At 37.4% G+C, this 16,453-nt stretch overlaps 1 protein-coding gene and 1 long non-coding RNA gene across 2 annotated transcripts in view; one reads left to right on the forward strand and one right to left on the reverse strand.

Annotated features, from left to right (window-relative positions):
* COL4A4 (collagen type IV alpha 4 chain) overlaps positions 1-16,453 on the forward strand; it is an 82,424-nt gene that overhangs the window by 13,126 nt on the left and 52,845 nt on the right. The window contains exons 5-14 of the mRNA XM_056358478.1: positions 6,251-6,385; positions 7,269-7,313; positions 8,934-9,050; positions 11,770-11,838; positions 12,073-12,108; positions 12,860-12,922; positions 13,394-13,429; positions 13,582-13,623; positions 14,605-14,685; positions 15,938-15,991. Of these exons, the coding sequence (XP_056214453.1) occupies positions 6,251-6,385; positions 7,269-7,313; positions 8,934-9,050; positions 11,770-11,838; positions 12,073-12,108; positions 12,860-12,922; positions 13,394-13,429; positions 13,582-13,623; positions 14,605-14,685; positions 15,938-15,991 (678 nt within the window). The remainder of the gene's footprint in view (positions 1-6,250; positions 6,386-7,268; positions 7,314-8,933; positions 9,051-11,769; positions 11,839-12,072; positions 12,109-12,859; positions 12,923-13,393; positions 13,430-13,581; positions 13,624-14,604; positions 14,686-15,937; positions 15,992-16,453) is intronic.
* The window catches only part of LOC130158098 (uncharacterized), a 40,771-nt gene continuing 37,160 nt past the window's right edge, over positions 12,843-16,453 (reverse strand). The window contains exons 14-15 of the long non-coding RNA XR_008825173.1: positions 13,065-13,236; positions 12,843-12,920 (exon numbers count right to left, since the gene is read on the reverse strand). This is a non-coding gene — a long non-coding RNA (uncharacterized LOC130158098). The remainder of the gene's footprint in view (positions 12,921-13,064; positions 13,237-16,453) is intronic.

Here is a 16,453-nt window from a genome sequence, read left to right on the forward strand (position 1 = left end):
TGTTTTTAATTAGAGGCAAACAACAACTTCATAGCTTTAGGGTTTTTACCCCTCCTTCTCTTTGGTCTCCCATAAAGTGTGATTTTAATTTTCTCCTGATATGTCCAACAGACAGTGAAACCTTTCCTCCATTTCCTCCTCTTTCTCTAACTTGGGAAATAATTTCCTGAACTCCTGCAGTGTGGTATCAGAGGCCTCAAAAAATGCTGGCTGCTCTAACAGAATTTAGATAGTTAAAAAAATGTTTGCAGTTAGCACTGACCGACTGTAAACCTGTCCTGTGGCGACCCCAGAGTTTGATCCCATTCAATTCCTTTGGCTTTGTTTATAGAGTTAAGTAGATTTGGAAAGCAAGCATCTATTCATGACCCAACCTGATCTAGCTTCTATGAGATCATGTGAAATGCCTGGAGCAAAGTGAATAATAAATATAAGTCAGCAAGACCAATGTTCGTTCTTTTGCAGATGAAGCAAGTGGCCTATTTTCATACTAGTGTAGGAGACAACCTAGCAAACAAAAATCTAAACGAAGGGTCTCACATTTTTTGGCATTTGAGGTGTAAGGAGTAAGCTTTCACAAGAGATGCTAAGTCAGTTGGTTGTCACGGGTAAGTTAGAAAGTCAGCTGAGGTATACCTCAGGGCAGTGGGGTGAGAATGGTGAAATTTAACAGTATAGTAGGTCTGTCTTCTGGCATCACTTCTCTTGCAACCTCTCCCTAATAGATTTTGTGGGTTTTTACATCTCCCTAGTAGATCCTGTGGGTTAACTGAGTCTGATTTACAGCACAATGTAAACACATTTAAGATTCACTAACTGTGAAACTGCAAATTCTGTTTGTTTTGGGGAGCAAGAGGCATTGATTAAATTACACTTTTTTGCACATCAGTATGCAATGGCAGCCTGTCATTCACATAGTATATCCAGCACTTATATTTGAATTTTCAAGCTGCACACTCAGGAAATGAGTATGTAAAATCCATCTATTTGATATCAAACACCTGTGCTTAATTGAATCCACTATCAGAGATGTATTCACACTGAGGAATCCCAGAGCTCTCCCACTATTTGCTTCATACTTGTTGATAATTTTTCCCAGTATATTAGCTATGATACAGTTTAAAAGTTCCTGAGACCAATTATTTTCTGTGGTATTTCTGATTATTTTCTGTAGTATTTCTATTGCCTTTCACTTACATTCACTGAGAACCACAGAAAAACAGACCTAGAGAAATGAGACGCCTGAATCAATAACTGAAGCAGACCACACATTATTTTATATAACTGAGCAGAGCAGTAGGCAGTTCTCTGGCTCCAGAGGTTAGTATTTGAACTGGTAGGAAATGGAACCTGCTTACCAGAATGTGGAATAGGAACAGGATCACTCCATTCTCCCACCATAAGGTCTCTTTAAGGCTGTTCTTCATATACAATGGCCAGCTACAGCATCTGTAAATTAGCATTTTTCATATTAGACATGTTTCCACATTTTTCAGGTGTTCTGATCTTGTTAAATTATCCCTCCTTTTGTTCTTGAGCATCTTTCTTTCCTTTAATACTTCTGGTTCCTGTCCCACCATACTAAAAATAGTGGTTTTCTCAGGGGCTGCAGATTGGCAAGCTTTTCCACATTAGGTAAGACAAGACTCTGCAAAATCATTATTTCTCATAGATTTGAGTCAACCAAAAATTGCCAATTGGTGAGTTGTTTCAATAAAGGGAACCTGAGCAAAACTTAATTTTATTAGCTAATCTGATGTTAATTACTTGTGGTTTCAAATGCTCCTCTATTTGCAGAGCTCTGCTTTCACTCATTAAGTGTTTTTTAGAGTTTCAGTGCCAAATTCTGTCTTGTTCAGTGTTTGTTTAACACAATAGCGACACCCACTGGCTTATTAGATACTTTTTTTTCATGGTTCCACAGAATTGAAACACAAAACAAAGTACACCGTGAAAAATGTTTTCAGCACTTCTGTGATTTGTTGTGCTTCTGTGAAGTATCACTGTGAATACTAAGCAGTAGCATCAGGTATTATGTTCCTGTAGCATAGTGAATCATTGAAAAATATGAGAAAAGAGCACAAAGTTTTCCAGTACTTTGCAGCGTGATCCAGATGCTGAGACAAGTCAAGCACCAAGAGTTACTATTATATTTAATCGGCTCAAAATATGACTATAAAAAAGAAGTTATCTAATCCTGAGAAGTCATTATGTGATCTGCTGTTTCTGAACAAACTGAGAATAAAGTACATGCTACATACTAGTCTGAGCCCCCCTTCATTGTTTAACCCACAGTCACAGGAAAATTTTTCTCTGGTAGGACAAGAGAGGCGATTTAATGATAAGTTGTGTGCTTTCTCAGATTTATCTGATCTTGATAAAGTTAAAATTTGGAGCCTTGACTTACAGTGAAAATGGTTTTTGTCCCAGTCCTACACAGTTAAGAGTGGAGGAGTGGAAACTTCCCAGAATGGATAACCCTACAAGCCGTGGAACCTATGGCTTTGCTCAGTAACGGACCTGCCCTACCAAAAGGGGAGACGACATGGGTGGAGCTTAGAGTAGCAGCAGATGCTGCCACCTCACTAAGCAAATTGCAAAAGAAAACATCTGTCTGTAAATGCAATTGTGTGCACTCCTCTCTTGCCCCCAAACTGCTTTGCTTTCCTCCCTTTCTCTGTCCTGCTGGTAAAATGAGAAAGACTGGTTACAAGCCAGAGTCTCGTGCAGAAAGAACAAGGGCACTATATTATTTGCCTACAATCTGATTCTGTAGAGTTGCTGGACATTTTCATTTTTGTTCATGTGAACAGAAGGTAAATGCACTTCACAAATCACGGGCACATCCACATAGCCTGTAACATAGGGTACTGTCCTAACTGAAGACAATAACTGGACTTTTGACTTCATCAATAATGAGAAGCAAGACAGAATTCACTCTAGTAGCATGAACCAGTTTTTTTGAGTTCTAATCAAGACTCCTTTAAAACATTGTGCTTTCAGACAATTAAGTGCTCAGGGCACTCAAAAAATAAGGTGCTCTTTGGTGTCTCAGGTGACCAAAAAAAGTAATTCCAAATAACCTTGGCCATTGCCTTTTCCAGACAGTATTAAATGTTTCGCTGCATGATTCTGAAGTATTTGCAGTCTTAGTCTTATGAAACATACTTAATTAAAAAAAAAAAAAAAAAGTCTTGTTTTGTCAAAAGTGAGTTTCTTACTGCAGGTCAAGCCCAGGATATGCTAAAATAACAGACCATAGTCTTGGCATGGGTAGTTCCTGACCTAGACAATTAACAAGGCATTGAAATCCTAAAGGAATTTATTGGCATCAGATGGCAGAGCAGGCATAATATTCTGTTCATTTTAACTGAGCTAATTTGTCATTTCCACATGAGCATGACTACCTTCATCCTCTTTATTTGTACAGCTGTCCTGAGACTGTAATGCTGTGGTAGTCACATTGGATGGGCACAAATAATAGATGTGATAATAGGTGTTATGACATGGTATCAGTTTGGTCTTAACAAAGCTCCCAGTCATTATCAGTCTTTGAGCTGAAAGAAAGAGAGACAATCCACCAGCTTCACATGGCATGCTAAAGTTGTATCAGCTATCAAACCCATTGTGAATTCTGGATTCAGTGACTTTGTTTTATGACTTCATTACCTTCTACTGAGGACATAAACCATGGAGTCAATTAAAATCACAGGGTAACAACTAATGAAGACCTTTTATCAACCTAAAGGACTACATGTTCTGAAAGTGTTTATTGGTTAATTATGATGGGTAATTACCACAGAATTCATAGTGTCTCAGCTTTTTTCTGAGTACTAGCAAAACCATGTTTCTTCACTGTCCAAAGGATATAACATAATTTGAAAAATTTTCTCTTTCTGCTATTGAATGCAGAGCATATAGACTATGAATTAAAAATATTAAAGTTGCTGCAGAAACTTGATGTCAACAAAATGCATTGTTAAGACAAAGGCATTAGAGCATTAGTGAGAAGTATCTTACACATTTTTTTCCTGCTGATGAGCGTTCCATTTTGCATGCTAACAGCTAGTTCAGTGTACTAAACATACTGCTTCCAGTAGCATGAATGGATCAAACAGTTGTATTTTACTATATCATTAGTCTCCTTCATTTAACTTTTCTTATACTCAGAATTATGCTTTAATTACAATGGTTACCCACTCTTTTTATCAAGTATTTAAAGGATTTAATAGCTGCTTTAAGAGTACTTAAATGAATAAATTCAGTTTTACAACAGAGGATGTGCAAGGCACTGCCAATAGACAGGCTACAATTGTTCATGCAAGCAAATACTCAAATTAAACACCCAGAATCCTCCTGACTGTCCATTCATTGTTATCAAGGATGCAGAATCAGCAGATTTTAATACTAGTAGCCTTTAATTTGCATAATGTTTTACACTACTCAAATTATGGTATCAAGAAAATTGTAACCGTTGCTGAGGACAACATGCTGATTCTACCCCAGAACTTTTGCCAGTGACTTCACTGAAAGCAGGATCAAGGTTTAAGTGAGAGGAGCCAGTAAAGACAAATAGAACATGAGTTGCATGAGGATACTTTTTCAGGTAGTCCTTATTTGTAAGCGCAGGACTTCTTTTCCTAGCCTCTGGACTAAATACCTGTTCGTAGCTTTAGGGCCAGTGGTGATACAGTCCTGCTTCCAGTACTGTCTGTATAAGCCTATAGTATGTTCCTGTTCCAAGCACGCAGTAAATTACCTTCTTATTATTCTGTTTCTCTGCTAATTAGATTGAATGATGCATACCATACATTTCTGTACTTCATGTCCAACTTTCAAATCACACTGGTTTTACTGACATATTTTAAGACACAGAGAAAAAATAAAATGAAATTTAGGCCCCAGCTTGCAATTCACAAGGTTTTGTTCAGACAGATTTAGTCTGTGAGATGTTTACACTGAGAAGCAAGCAATTCAGTTCTGTTGCTTCAATGTAATTTGACTCCTGAAGCTAACATATATGCTTACCGTCACCTTTGGTTTCTGTCATTTCGTTTTCCTTCAATCCGTTCACAGAAATAAATGTATGGCCTGTCATCTCTGTGACTGGAAGTTGTACTGAAATATCCTTTACTGCCCTCAAGTGGTCTTAGAGCCATATGCTTTCCTCAGGAATGCATGGGGCTCCATTTTGCTCTCTTTTTTAATAATGTGGTATAATTGATCGATGAAATCTGAAAAGAAAGCAAAACGTTCTTCAGCTGGGAAACAAAACAAGTTAAAACCAAACAAAGATAACGATACAGAATGAAAAAGATGAGTAAGAGAAAGAAAGACTTGTAAATATGTAGATTCTGTAGGGTGAAAGTGCAGACAGCTCACATGTGAAATCTGATTAGAAAGCTTGCTTTATTCAGCACTTTGAATCTATGACTTAATAGTTTTTTAGCAGCACAGAACAAAACCGGCAAAAAAATCCAGAACAACTCCACACCAATGCTATTGACTGTCAAATCCAGTTAGCATGGGAAGTATTTTTACTTCAGGAGAATATATATTACCTTGGAAAAGTTCATAGAAATCCATGGAGATGGTCTGTATAGTACAGTAGGTACAGATACTCCATTTAGAGCTATTGACAGATAAATTACAGTTTGCAATCTCCCAAACTATTTTAACGCAATCTATTAAAATAGGTACTTTTTGTAAATATGTTGGCTAATAACTATCATTTTTTTAATGCAGGAAACTTCAGAACTTTTAAATAAGGCATTAAGATCCGAGTGATGATGAAAAATACATGAGCTAGAAAAAAATAAGATAATTAGCTTACAGCAAGAGGAAACTCTCTTGAGTTGTTCTAATTGTGTACGAAGTTCTTTTGTCTAAAATGTGCCATCACTTCTCTGGTGGCAAAAATAGGATGTTCAGCGGAGTCTTACGCTTGCAGAAAGTGACACTTTGGTAGAGCCAGGAAGACTTGCATTTTATCCCAGGCATCTCAGCGAGGCAGTGCTGGAGACCTGATGAAGGTGAAAAGAAATTATCACCTTGAGCAAGTTGTTAAATTTGAAGGTCGTGTTGCTATAGCATCTAATGCAATGAACAGACCTGCAGGCTGTACAGCAAGCTTTTGAATCGTGAGTATGTATACATTGTAAGCCTTGTTTTATTCATACAGCCATCTCCGAAATGCTGCCTGCTGCGAGCTTTACAGCAGTAGTCATTCACTTCTTTGGACTCTTTTCAGGGTCAGCCTGGTGAGCTGGGAGCTCAAGGCCCAATTGGGTCCTTGGGATTTACAGGACCAGCTGGTCTGCCAGGAGAAAAAGGACAGAGAGGTGAGAATGGGCAGCCTGGGCCAGCTGGAGAAAAAGGTGATAAGGTAGGAAACACCACAGACAGTTCTTTTAGGTCTATACAATATGTAATGTTAAATACTGGCAAGTGAAACAGAAGCTGAATGATCAAAAAGCATTTGCCCAACTATACTTTTGCTCACACAAAATTGTCACAGGAATTAATTACAGCTCTCTTGAAAAAATGTTTCAGCAGATTTTTGCTATGCATTGCAAAATTAGAACTATCAGAAAATACAAAATAAAACGAAACAGATCCAGTTGGATTGTTATGTACCATGTCATCCTCTTTAACCTCCAAGAGGGCTGTGGGAGAAACGTGGAGCTGAAGGAGGAGTATGGTGCTTTTAAAAGTGCTGTACACTAAACAAAATTTTATTACCACTTGTGGACTATAAGTTGCACTTCAGGTCCATAGCTTTCATAGCTGTACAATCCCTGTGCTTCGCTCTTGGTACTTTATATTAGTTTTAATGGTCTAGTTCCACTGATCTCAGTGGATGACCAAAATCACTGAGGTCAGTATCTGTCTAGTATATCTGAAATGTAAGTGTTGTAAATGGAAATTGTGCTACTGCTATTATCAAAACAGGAGCAGGGTTGTGAATTTATGTACAGAATTTATTTATAAATTATAGGCAACTTCCCCTTCTCTGTAATTTTATAATATTTGGAGAATGAATGAGAGTTAGATATTTATCCTGTACTGTACCATCCTTTACATGACACTGGTCTCCTGCTAAGCCTGTATGAATTTTTTCAGATATTTACGACAATTGCTGCTTTTGATTCATATTTCAAATAAGACTGTTTCTTGCTTCTTGCTATATAGTGTCACATTTTTGGTTTTGATTCTTTTTAAGAGTTAATGACCTTGGTAACTTTTTTTTTCATGTCACCTGCTTTTAGGGCCCAACCGGAGTCCCAGGATTTCCTGGTTTAGATGGTGTTCCTGTACGTATTGAATGGATATTGCTTTATAAAAATTACGGTTCATATAAAGTCATACCAACTCCTCTAACAGAATAATACACAAAATAAAATGTTTGGCTTTATATCTGTTGATATCATGTCACCTACAGAATTATATGTTTTGCAAAAATGTAGAATAGCCAGGTTAACTTCAGCTGTGTTCACTGTTGGTAACAAACTCCACAAAATCACAATGAGGTAAGTACATAATTTTCATGCAGGGGTGGGGCGGTGAAGGTGGAGACATGTCCATGCAGCATGTGTCACTGCTAGGATTAAAAACAATTAGTTTATTTTGTCAGGCTCTGTAGCAGGCTGTAGTCTGCTTGCTGCATTCTTACCATCTCTGAAAGTATCTCAAATGATGTACAGTTTTCCGTTCATACATTCTGGGTTTTGGTTGTAGTCCTCTTGCAGGTAAAAAAGCAGCCACAGAGTCCAGTAATTTTAACCTGAATAGAGACTGAAGAGGGAAAGTGGGTCCTAAATATATCTTTATAAGCATGTGATTATATACTTTTCTGAGTATCTTCTTTAGTGTGGAAATGGGTGTGGTAAAAGAAAGATCATATCCCTTAGATACAGTATTTTGAAAAATGCTGTTTATTAGAACTGAACTCCTATGCTATTATTAGTTTCATATGGATCAAACAAAGTTAAAATGTTGAATTTTGAAAGTGAAAACAGAACCAGAAACTGAGTGGGTGTCAGCATCTGCTTGTCAGCTGTCCACACTTGACAATGGGACTGTTGCCAGAATGTCTTGATAATGTAGAGGCCAAAATTTAGCACAAAAAAGAAGCGCTTCCAAGAAATCTGTACTCTCTTTATGAAAAATGTTAATTTAAAAAGTGTCCACAAATTGGTTTGAAGAACCTTAAAGATGGGAGGAAGAACTGCCCCCCCCACCTCCCCGAAAAAAAAGAAAAACAACATTGGGACAAAATTACTGTTTGTTCCTTACAAAAATGTTTAATTCTGTGAAAATAATTTTTCTCCAATGGAAATATCATCTTACCATTTCTATTGCCTGGTGTCTAATTTGCAGTAGAACTAACTCCTATCTGGACATTGGTTAGTTCTTGCTAGGTCAGAAAATCACTTCCTCAGTTCTTCAATGTACAGTCTTAATCTCTGCAATTACTATGTGCTTGAGTCAAGCTGTGTCCTGGTTTTCTTTGTTTTATCCTGTCAATCAAAAAATAAGAGGCTGCTTGAGATTACTTCTGTGTCTGTCTTCAGCTTTTCTTTACAGCCACAAGAAAGATGGTATTACGTTAGTCTGCTTTCTCTGAGATGATAGCACATTACTTTTTGCTCAAGTGAGAGCTCAGTCTGACCTTCTTAACCTGTGTTGTCCCTGTTATATTTGCTATGCATCAAAGAAAAAGATATAAATACCTATAACATGTTATAAATGAAAAAAAATTCTATTGATCACAATAAAAACATTTCTAATGCACAGAGTATAAAGCTGGGACCACTGTGAGGCGTCCTCTTTTTCAGATCAGAGATACTTGTTTCTGAACTGTTCTGTTAATTTAAAAAGTAATTCCCTATTTATCATGGTATATCGCTAATAAATATTAAACTGTCTTTCAGGGATTACCAGGAAGTGAAGGACCCAGGGGCATGCATGGTTTAGATGGCTGCAATGGCTCAAGAGGTGATCCAGGATTTCCAGGCGAAAGTGGTTATATGGGACCAAGAGGTCCTTATGTACGTGAAAGGCATTCCTACTTTCTATGAATACTGTATGTATACATTTTCCCTCCAAGCTAACGGCTCTTAAAATGAAAAGAGTTTTAGATTATGGCACTAGCTTTACACTGCACAATGAATTTTTACAGATGCTTACTAATGTTAATGGGAGTGAAGGACACTTGGTACCTTAACAGATTAAGTTTAAGCTTGTGAATGTGAAATAAGTTCCTATATCCTTGAAGTATATATGTCTACCTGAGAGTTAAATTCTGATTTGTGTCCCTAGTACATAACCACACCAAAGCTAATACTATTTCATGGAAGTACAACTGACGAGGAGTGGCTTGAAACCATCATACCATTCATCAATACTTGAGATTTCTTAAAAGCCTTAATAGTATGGATATAGCTGAGATGAATTAGCAACAAGTGGAAGCTTCAACAAATCTTAAGTCCTGTAACACTTGAAGACTTTTAGTGGTTGATCACACAAGTATATTAGTAGATCTCCAAAATCGTACTCTTACAGTTTCACGTGCCACTTTTTACATATTCATGACTGCTCTGTGCCCACCTCATCTTGCCTGGGGTTTTATCTGTATATGTAGAGATTATTTAAGTTGAAATATTTAAAATTAGCACTTTAATATTGTTTACTTTTGCTGTTAAAATGGAAAGCATTTTAAAATTGTTTCAATAGTTGTGTTAGCCATGCTCTTCCAATGAAGGTAAAACACAGATTCATGTCAGTAAGGGATAGAAGTTACTGTAGCTCCAAAGAAATTTTGCTGAACAGATCTAGTCTCCAGTCTCTGACTTTTTGTGGAAACAAGTTTTAGTTCTGAATGATTAATAGCTGATTAGTTGGCCTAAGAGCTTCCCTGAAATTTTCTAAATAAAACAATAAAAACAACTGCAATTTACATGAGAAGTCAAATGTGTTTGGTAGGAGCTACGTAAGATGCTGAGTCACCATAGGGAACCAAACAATGTGCAGTGGATGCCAGACTGAAAAGATGTTTTAAAAAAACAGCAATTAGAAAAACCATACAATTTCAGTCTTGGACATGCAATAAACGCTGTGAAATACACAACCTAATAAAAAACCTGATAACAACCTCATTTGTTGTACCTCTCAAAATAGCCCATTAACCCTCCAAATAGTAAAATGACTTCTGCTCAAACTTAATTTTAGCTGTATTTTCTTACTTAAATGCTCACAATTTGAGGAGTATGCCCTTTGGCAGGCCTAGAAAAGTATTTGCAAATTACAAAAAATGGGAGACAAAATAGGCGTGTAGCCTTGGATATGCACACTGAAATTCCAGTGCAAATTAATTTAGCTACCCAGAAGAACAGGACATAGTAACCATATTTTCTTGTGTACAAGAATGCTATTCCAACCTCTCTGTGCAGATTGCCTATTTTTAAATCAGTTTGTTGCACCAAGTACCAGCTTGACTATATTTACAGCTAACATTTTTATAGTATTCTTACTTACAACATAGTCTCATATATTTTTAACACTATGTACATATTCATCAGATTTACTTCTGTTACCTTATAGAATCTGTACATATACCTCACCAATAAATTGGAAAATAAAGGAGTTTCTATTTGTAAGCCCTTACCTAAGTCATATAGAAGATAACAAAGTGAATCTAATAAAGATATTTCATTACACAAGAGATCACATGTAAAATAATCAAAGACAAATATAACTTTTGATGTGTTTGATGTGTTCCGCAGCAGCTGTTGCTTGACCTGTAATTTGCAGCCAGTCTACTGTAGCTATATCCAGCTGCAGACAGCTGTAACTTTTCTTTTTATTGTACCATTCCAGGCATAAATACCTTCCTGTTTCATTCTGACTTCAGGATTTGAGCAGCCGGTGTATAATATCAGGAAACCAGTACAGTTTTAAAGTGGTTACTTTCTATAAAAAACAGCATCCCATTTTACTGAAATCAGTAGTTAAGTGGTAACTTAGTTAAATTATATTCAGTACATTTGGATTTCAAATGAGAAAACTGCAGAAAAATGTCTTAACATATCTATTCTTCACATATGTACATATCATGCTTTTAACAGTCAATTGAGCATTACAATTAAATTTTGCGAAACAATCATCTGTTCCTGCTAAGTCAGACTGAGGTTTTGAGAGTGCTAAGATTGGCAAAATTTTATAAAGGACTCCACAGAAAATACTATGGGAACTTAGTTTTTTTAAAAACGGCCTTTAGGCATCAGAATTTTTTTTAATAGGCTGTGAAACGTATTTCCTAATAGGTGAAAATGTTGAAGACTATGCACGTGACCACAGTCCATACTTTCAGCTTTTTAATCACACTAGGTTCTTCTAAATCACAGCATGAACTTTTGGAGAAGGACGAGTGCTAATATTTAAAGCCACTGACTCAAGAAAAGCTAGGCATATTGAAATACTTGACAGTAAAGGCAAGATTTGTGAAGATTGTAGAAGTACCCAAGAGCTAGGGAGCATTTAACAGAGCAGAAGCTGACATGTTTTGCTCAACTGTGCAGAAGGCAATTTTACTTTTAAGGCCTTGTTAGATAAAAGAACTGCAAAATGCTCATGCATGGTTCTAGTGGGTTACCTAGTGATGTAGGGACACCAGAAAAGAACAGCCTGAGTAACTATCATTCCATCTCCATAGAAATGCAGAGTATGAGTAAATGCATCATGTTTTAAAAGACTTTTTTTTCTTCAAAGGGAAATCCAGGGCAAAAAGGAGAGAAAGGAAATACAGTATATGTTTCGCATTTTGGAAGAGGACCTCCAGTAAGTATATGATTCTGAAAAAAATCATGTCTGTCATATCTCATAGGAAGACATGTATGGTAAATGTAACTGTTCCATTATTCCTTGCTGTTTAATAAAGTTTGGTGCAAAAAAATTATTAAAAACAAAAATCACAACTGGAACAGATAGCTTGTGATCTTGATAGCTATGAAGTTGGAAAACACCCGCAACAAAGCTTGTAATGATTCATTTGCGAAATGATTGTCATTACAGGGAGACAGAGGCGATCCTGGACCCCCAGGCATGCCTGTAAGTAGTCATTAGGTTCTATACATTCTTTTTATCTTGAAGGTCTTTCAAATTTTCCTTTTTAGTACAGTAAAGAAGTATTGGGGTTTCTTCGTGCCTGCCTTAAATAGCAGAATTCCAGAATAAAGTCTAACACGAGTTCCTATAGTCTGGCCCCATGATCAGCTCATGCTGGCTGAAAAGGAGCAGAAACAGACCATACCCATCTGCATTAGCTGCGTATAGAGCAGTTGTTGCCCTGGTACTCACAGTTTGCAGAATATTTTCTCCGTGAAATTCAAGGTATGTACAGATGTGACATCTTCAACAGTATCTGGTGGATCGCCCAAGAACATGCAGCACACTGCCATATTTTGGCCATAAAAACATGCGAGAAGAAAGAGTTTGTGTTGCTGACTCACATTTAATGGCTTTGCGTTCCTCTTCTTAGGCCCTTCAAAAAAGTATTCACCACTGAACTATATCAAGTCCCCACACTGTAGCAAAATTACTGACAAAGTATTCTTTCAATCCATTACTAACGTGTAACTCTGCATTGCCTAGTATCTGTACAGTATTACCCAGAAACTGTTGCTGGGCTGCTCTAGCAAAGTGAGGTTTCAGGCATGGTGTAAGCTTCAGGCCATGGGTGGAATGCAGTAGCCAGCAGACTGAGTCCAAGTGATGCAGGCATTTTGGAGTGACTAGTTTTGTGGAGAAAAGACTAAGCTCTTGGTATTTTCACAAACAGACCTTTTGCCATCTTTTCCAGGGACCTCGAGGGTCAAGAGGTACAATGGGCCCGTCTGGATACCCAGGCCATCCAGGCTTGCCTGTAAGATCACCACAGTTATACAGCCTTGTGTTTTCAGGATATGCATAAATTCTGGTCTACCAATTTTAGAATTTCCCTTAATATAAAACAAAACCAAAAAATATTTTTTGAGGCAGATGATAAAAAGAGATTTTTGCCTTACCTTATGACTTTGAGTTGGCGTGTATGTTGTTCCTTCCCATGCCTGCATGAACATGTTCCATCCTGGCAGTCTGTGGTCACGAGAGGAATGTGCTAGTGCTCTCTTCCTTATTCCCTTTCCCCAAGGCCACCTTGTGGGAGAGAGGGAAGTAGGAAGCCAGAGTTCAGCCCCCCTGAAAGCAGTGACAAGGTGAAGTAAATTACACTTTGGAATAGGTACATCCCAAGAGGAAATTCTGCCTCTAGGTGCTACTGGCAATAGGAGGTAATTTTCAAAGCAAAGCTGTCTCTAAATCAGACATATTAACTTGTCTTTATTCTCTTTTAAAGGGTATTCCAGGTTACCCTGGTTTGCCAGGTGAACAGGTAGGCAATGACATTTCCTCAAGTTAGTGAAATGATAGTTTATACAAATAGTTGAAATGTCCCTTGTTATTTGTTTTTCAAAGGAGTTACTTGATTAAATTTCAATGTCAGCATTATCTGATTATCTTCAAACTACATTTTTTGTCAATTAGGGCAATCCAGGTATTGGAGTGGATGGACAAAAGGGAGAGCCGGTAAGAAAAAAAAAATATTATTAACCCCCTCCCAAATATTATTGAATATATTATTGCTGTAGAATTAGAAATCTAATAGAGTCTTGTTGGGTTCCCCAGAACCCATTCATTTGTGGCCATGTCATACTACTGATCATGTTATAATGGAAAGGGAAGTAATGGATGTTATCAAATCAATTAATTCTGGGCAGAAGTGATTTCTTCAGTGAGCTGCATATAGGAATCAAGCATATACTGGAGGTTTTGAAAAGCAACAATCAATATGTTAGTTAGCATTTACATAGCAATTACCTTCTGTACAGACACTGCCTAGATAATCACAACAGTACCCTCCAGTAAGTGGCTGTACCAGATCAGTCACTGAATCTCGTGCTATGCCCAGCACCAGATGCAAAGGAAAGGGTGTAAGAAAAGGACAAGCACACAGGAATAGTTCCTCTGTCAGTCTCCACCTATTAGCATATGCAGGACTTACAGAACCCATGTGGAATATTTGATTTTTCTTCTATGAATTTGTCTAGTCACTTAGAATTTGTGCAAGTTTCTAACATGCACAATGTTCCATAGCAAATCAATAATTTCATCTTCACATTCACAAAAGTTTGTGCTCAAGGGCTTCGGTTCAGAACATGAGACTGTATGTACACACAAGAGATTTGATAATCCTGTAACTATCTCCACAGCAGACTCTGAGCAGGAGCCATGAGTTCAGAGTTCTCAGTTATTTTGTTAGCCATAACATTACTTTTAATGACTGAGGAGAATAGAAAGGGATTAAAAACATCAACCTTGCTCATCTGGGAAGACAGTAAAGAGGCTTACAGATCTCATTATAAACCTTTATTTATCTGCAGGTATTAATACATGTCCATGTTCAATGAGTACAGAAACGTGCTGTAGTACGACAGGAAAACATGCTGAGTCTCACTGAAATGCCACATGGAACAAAATGTGTCTCTGCTGTTCCTTTGGCTTCCACAGGGTGACGTTGGACTTCCTGGGCCACCTGGATCACCACTTTTAGTTGGACCTCCTGGAGCTCAGTTGTTCAAAGGACAAAAGGTGCTGATTTGTCTTCATATGTAACTGTGCTCAACTTGACAAGTACAATTCTGTGATGTAATTTTTGCCAGGATGGCATAGGACAAATGTTTCTGTAGTAAACTAGCAGCTTCAGCAGAAATACTGTTGTTCAGCACACTTCCTACAGGCTTTCAGGAGTGGAGAGCCCATGTGTATTTTAGCTCATATTCCTGAGGGACGACTGTCCTGACGCAAAAAGGAGATACTGCCCTTGCTTTGGTTTTCTTCACTTTTTGTCATTAGCAAATCATATTTTAGGCATCTCAAGTAAAGTTGGCTACTCTGCTATTGAATCTTTTTTGTGGCTCTTCACTAACACTTTATTTTTCAGATCTTTGGCAATTAGTATTTTTGAGATTTCTCCAGTGTAATGTTTTGAACTATCAACCCTAATCCTTCTAGGGTGCTCTTTTAATATGAAAATTAAGTGTAATTTTGTTGTCCATTTTTAATGCCTGTTATTTACGGTACTTCAATATCATACCTACTGTACCTACAGTTGTGAACCTTACAAAATTAGAATATTTGTTTAAAAAGAACAGGAGTTAGAAAAATTGCATTATGGATCCATATATTGGAGTCTCTATGTCCTCAAGTCTGATTTATTTGAATACACAAATTAAAAGGTGAATTTTGTATTGCCAGCCCCTGCAGCCTCCTCAGTGCAGGGAACTGATAGATTTCACATATTGGATCTTAGACTTTGATTAACCAAACGGTTGCTAGGTAGATGTGTATGAGGAAGAGGGAAAGGACTGAAGAACTTATATAACTCCCTGTGTTACTGTGACATGTGGCATATGCTGCTGTGCATGACATGATCATGTAGCCATGCAGCCAGCCATGCATCCCATTCAGACTGGAGCTATGCACAAAAGTGTAGATTTATGCATGTGGATACTTGCATCAAACTAAATAAAGCAGCAAACATAAAAGAACTAGTGTCATGCATGTTTGTAGGAACAAAGCCCTGATTAGCAGATCCGTGCAAATGAAAAGATACATCTATCTTACTTCACAGTTATTATTGCTGGTTTGACAGTGTTAGCAGAAATAAAAATCAGTACATAATTGCTTTTCTTGTTTTTCTTCTGCCTAGTACGCCAAGGCCCAGTACTTAAGAAAATACCATTTAACAGTAGTAATTCACAACAAGACTTCAAAAAAGTTAAACAGCACATAAGCATGTCCTGCATATTAATATGCACAAAAACTTTCCTTGTATACATAGGGCCAAAAAGGACTACCTGGAGTAACAGGTTACAGAGGGCCACGTGGACCCAAAGTAAGTAATGTGATTTTTTTTTTTTTTTTTTATGGTGCTGACAAAGTCCTTCTGTGGTTATTAAGTTATTTTTTTAAAGCACAAGGTGATGGAAGAAATAACAGCATTTGTGCTGTGAAATTTAATCACCACCTAAACAAGTGTGAAAGCAGAAGTATTTCAAAACCTTTGGAAAACCTTTCTGAGTCAGTTTTCTACGTACCTATTGAAAGTTGCCTGGTAGCATAAGCTCCATGTTGTTTCCAGTTAGGCTACTAATATGTAACAGACTGGGGCTTAAGAAAATAGAAGCACAGATTATTTTTTTTCAAGAAGAGAAATAGAGAAGATCTGTATGTGTTCTTAATGGGGCACGATGTATGTTTCCCTAAAAATGTTAGGGAAAGACTTTAACTTCACGTTATGTCTATCCTCAAGAGTAGAGAAGGCAGAGCCACCTGTTTGGAGAAGGAGGTGCTCTTT

Source organism: Falco biarmicus, chromosome 13 (assembly GCF_023638135.1).
Source record: "Falco biarmicus isolate bFalBia1 chromosome 13, bFalBia1.pri, whole genome shotgun sequence".
NCBI classification, from domain to species: domain Eukaryota; kingdom Metazoa; phylum Chordata; class Aves; order Falconiformes; family Falconidae; genus Falco; species Falco biarmicus.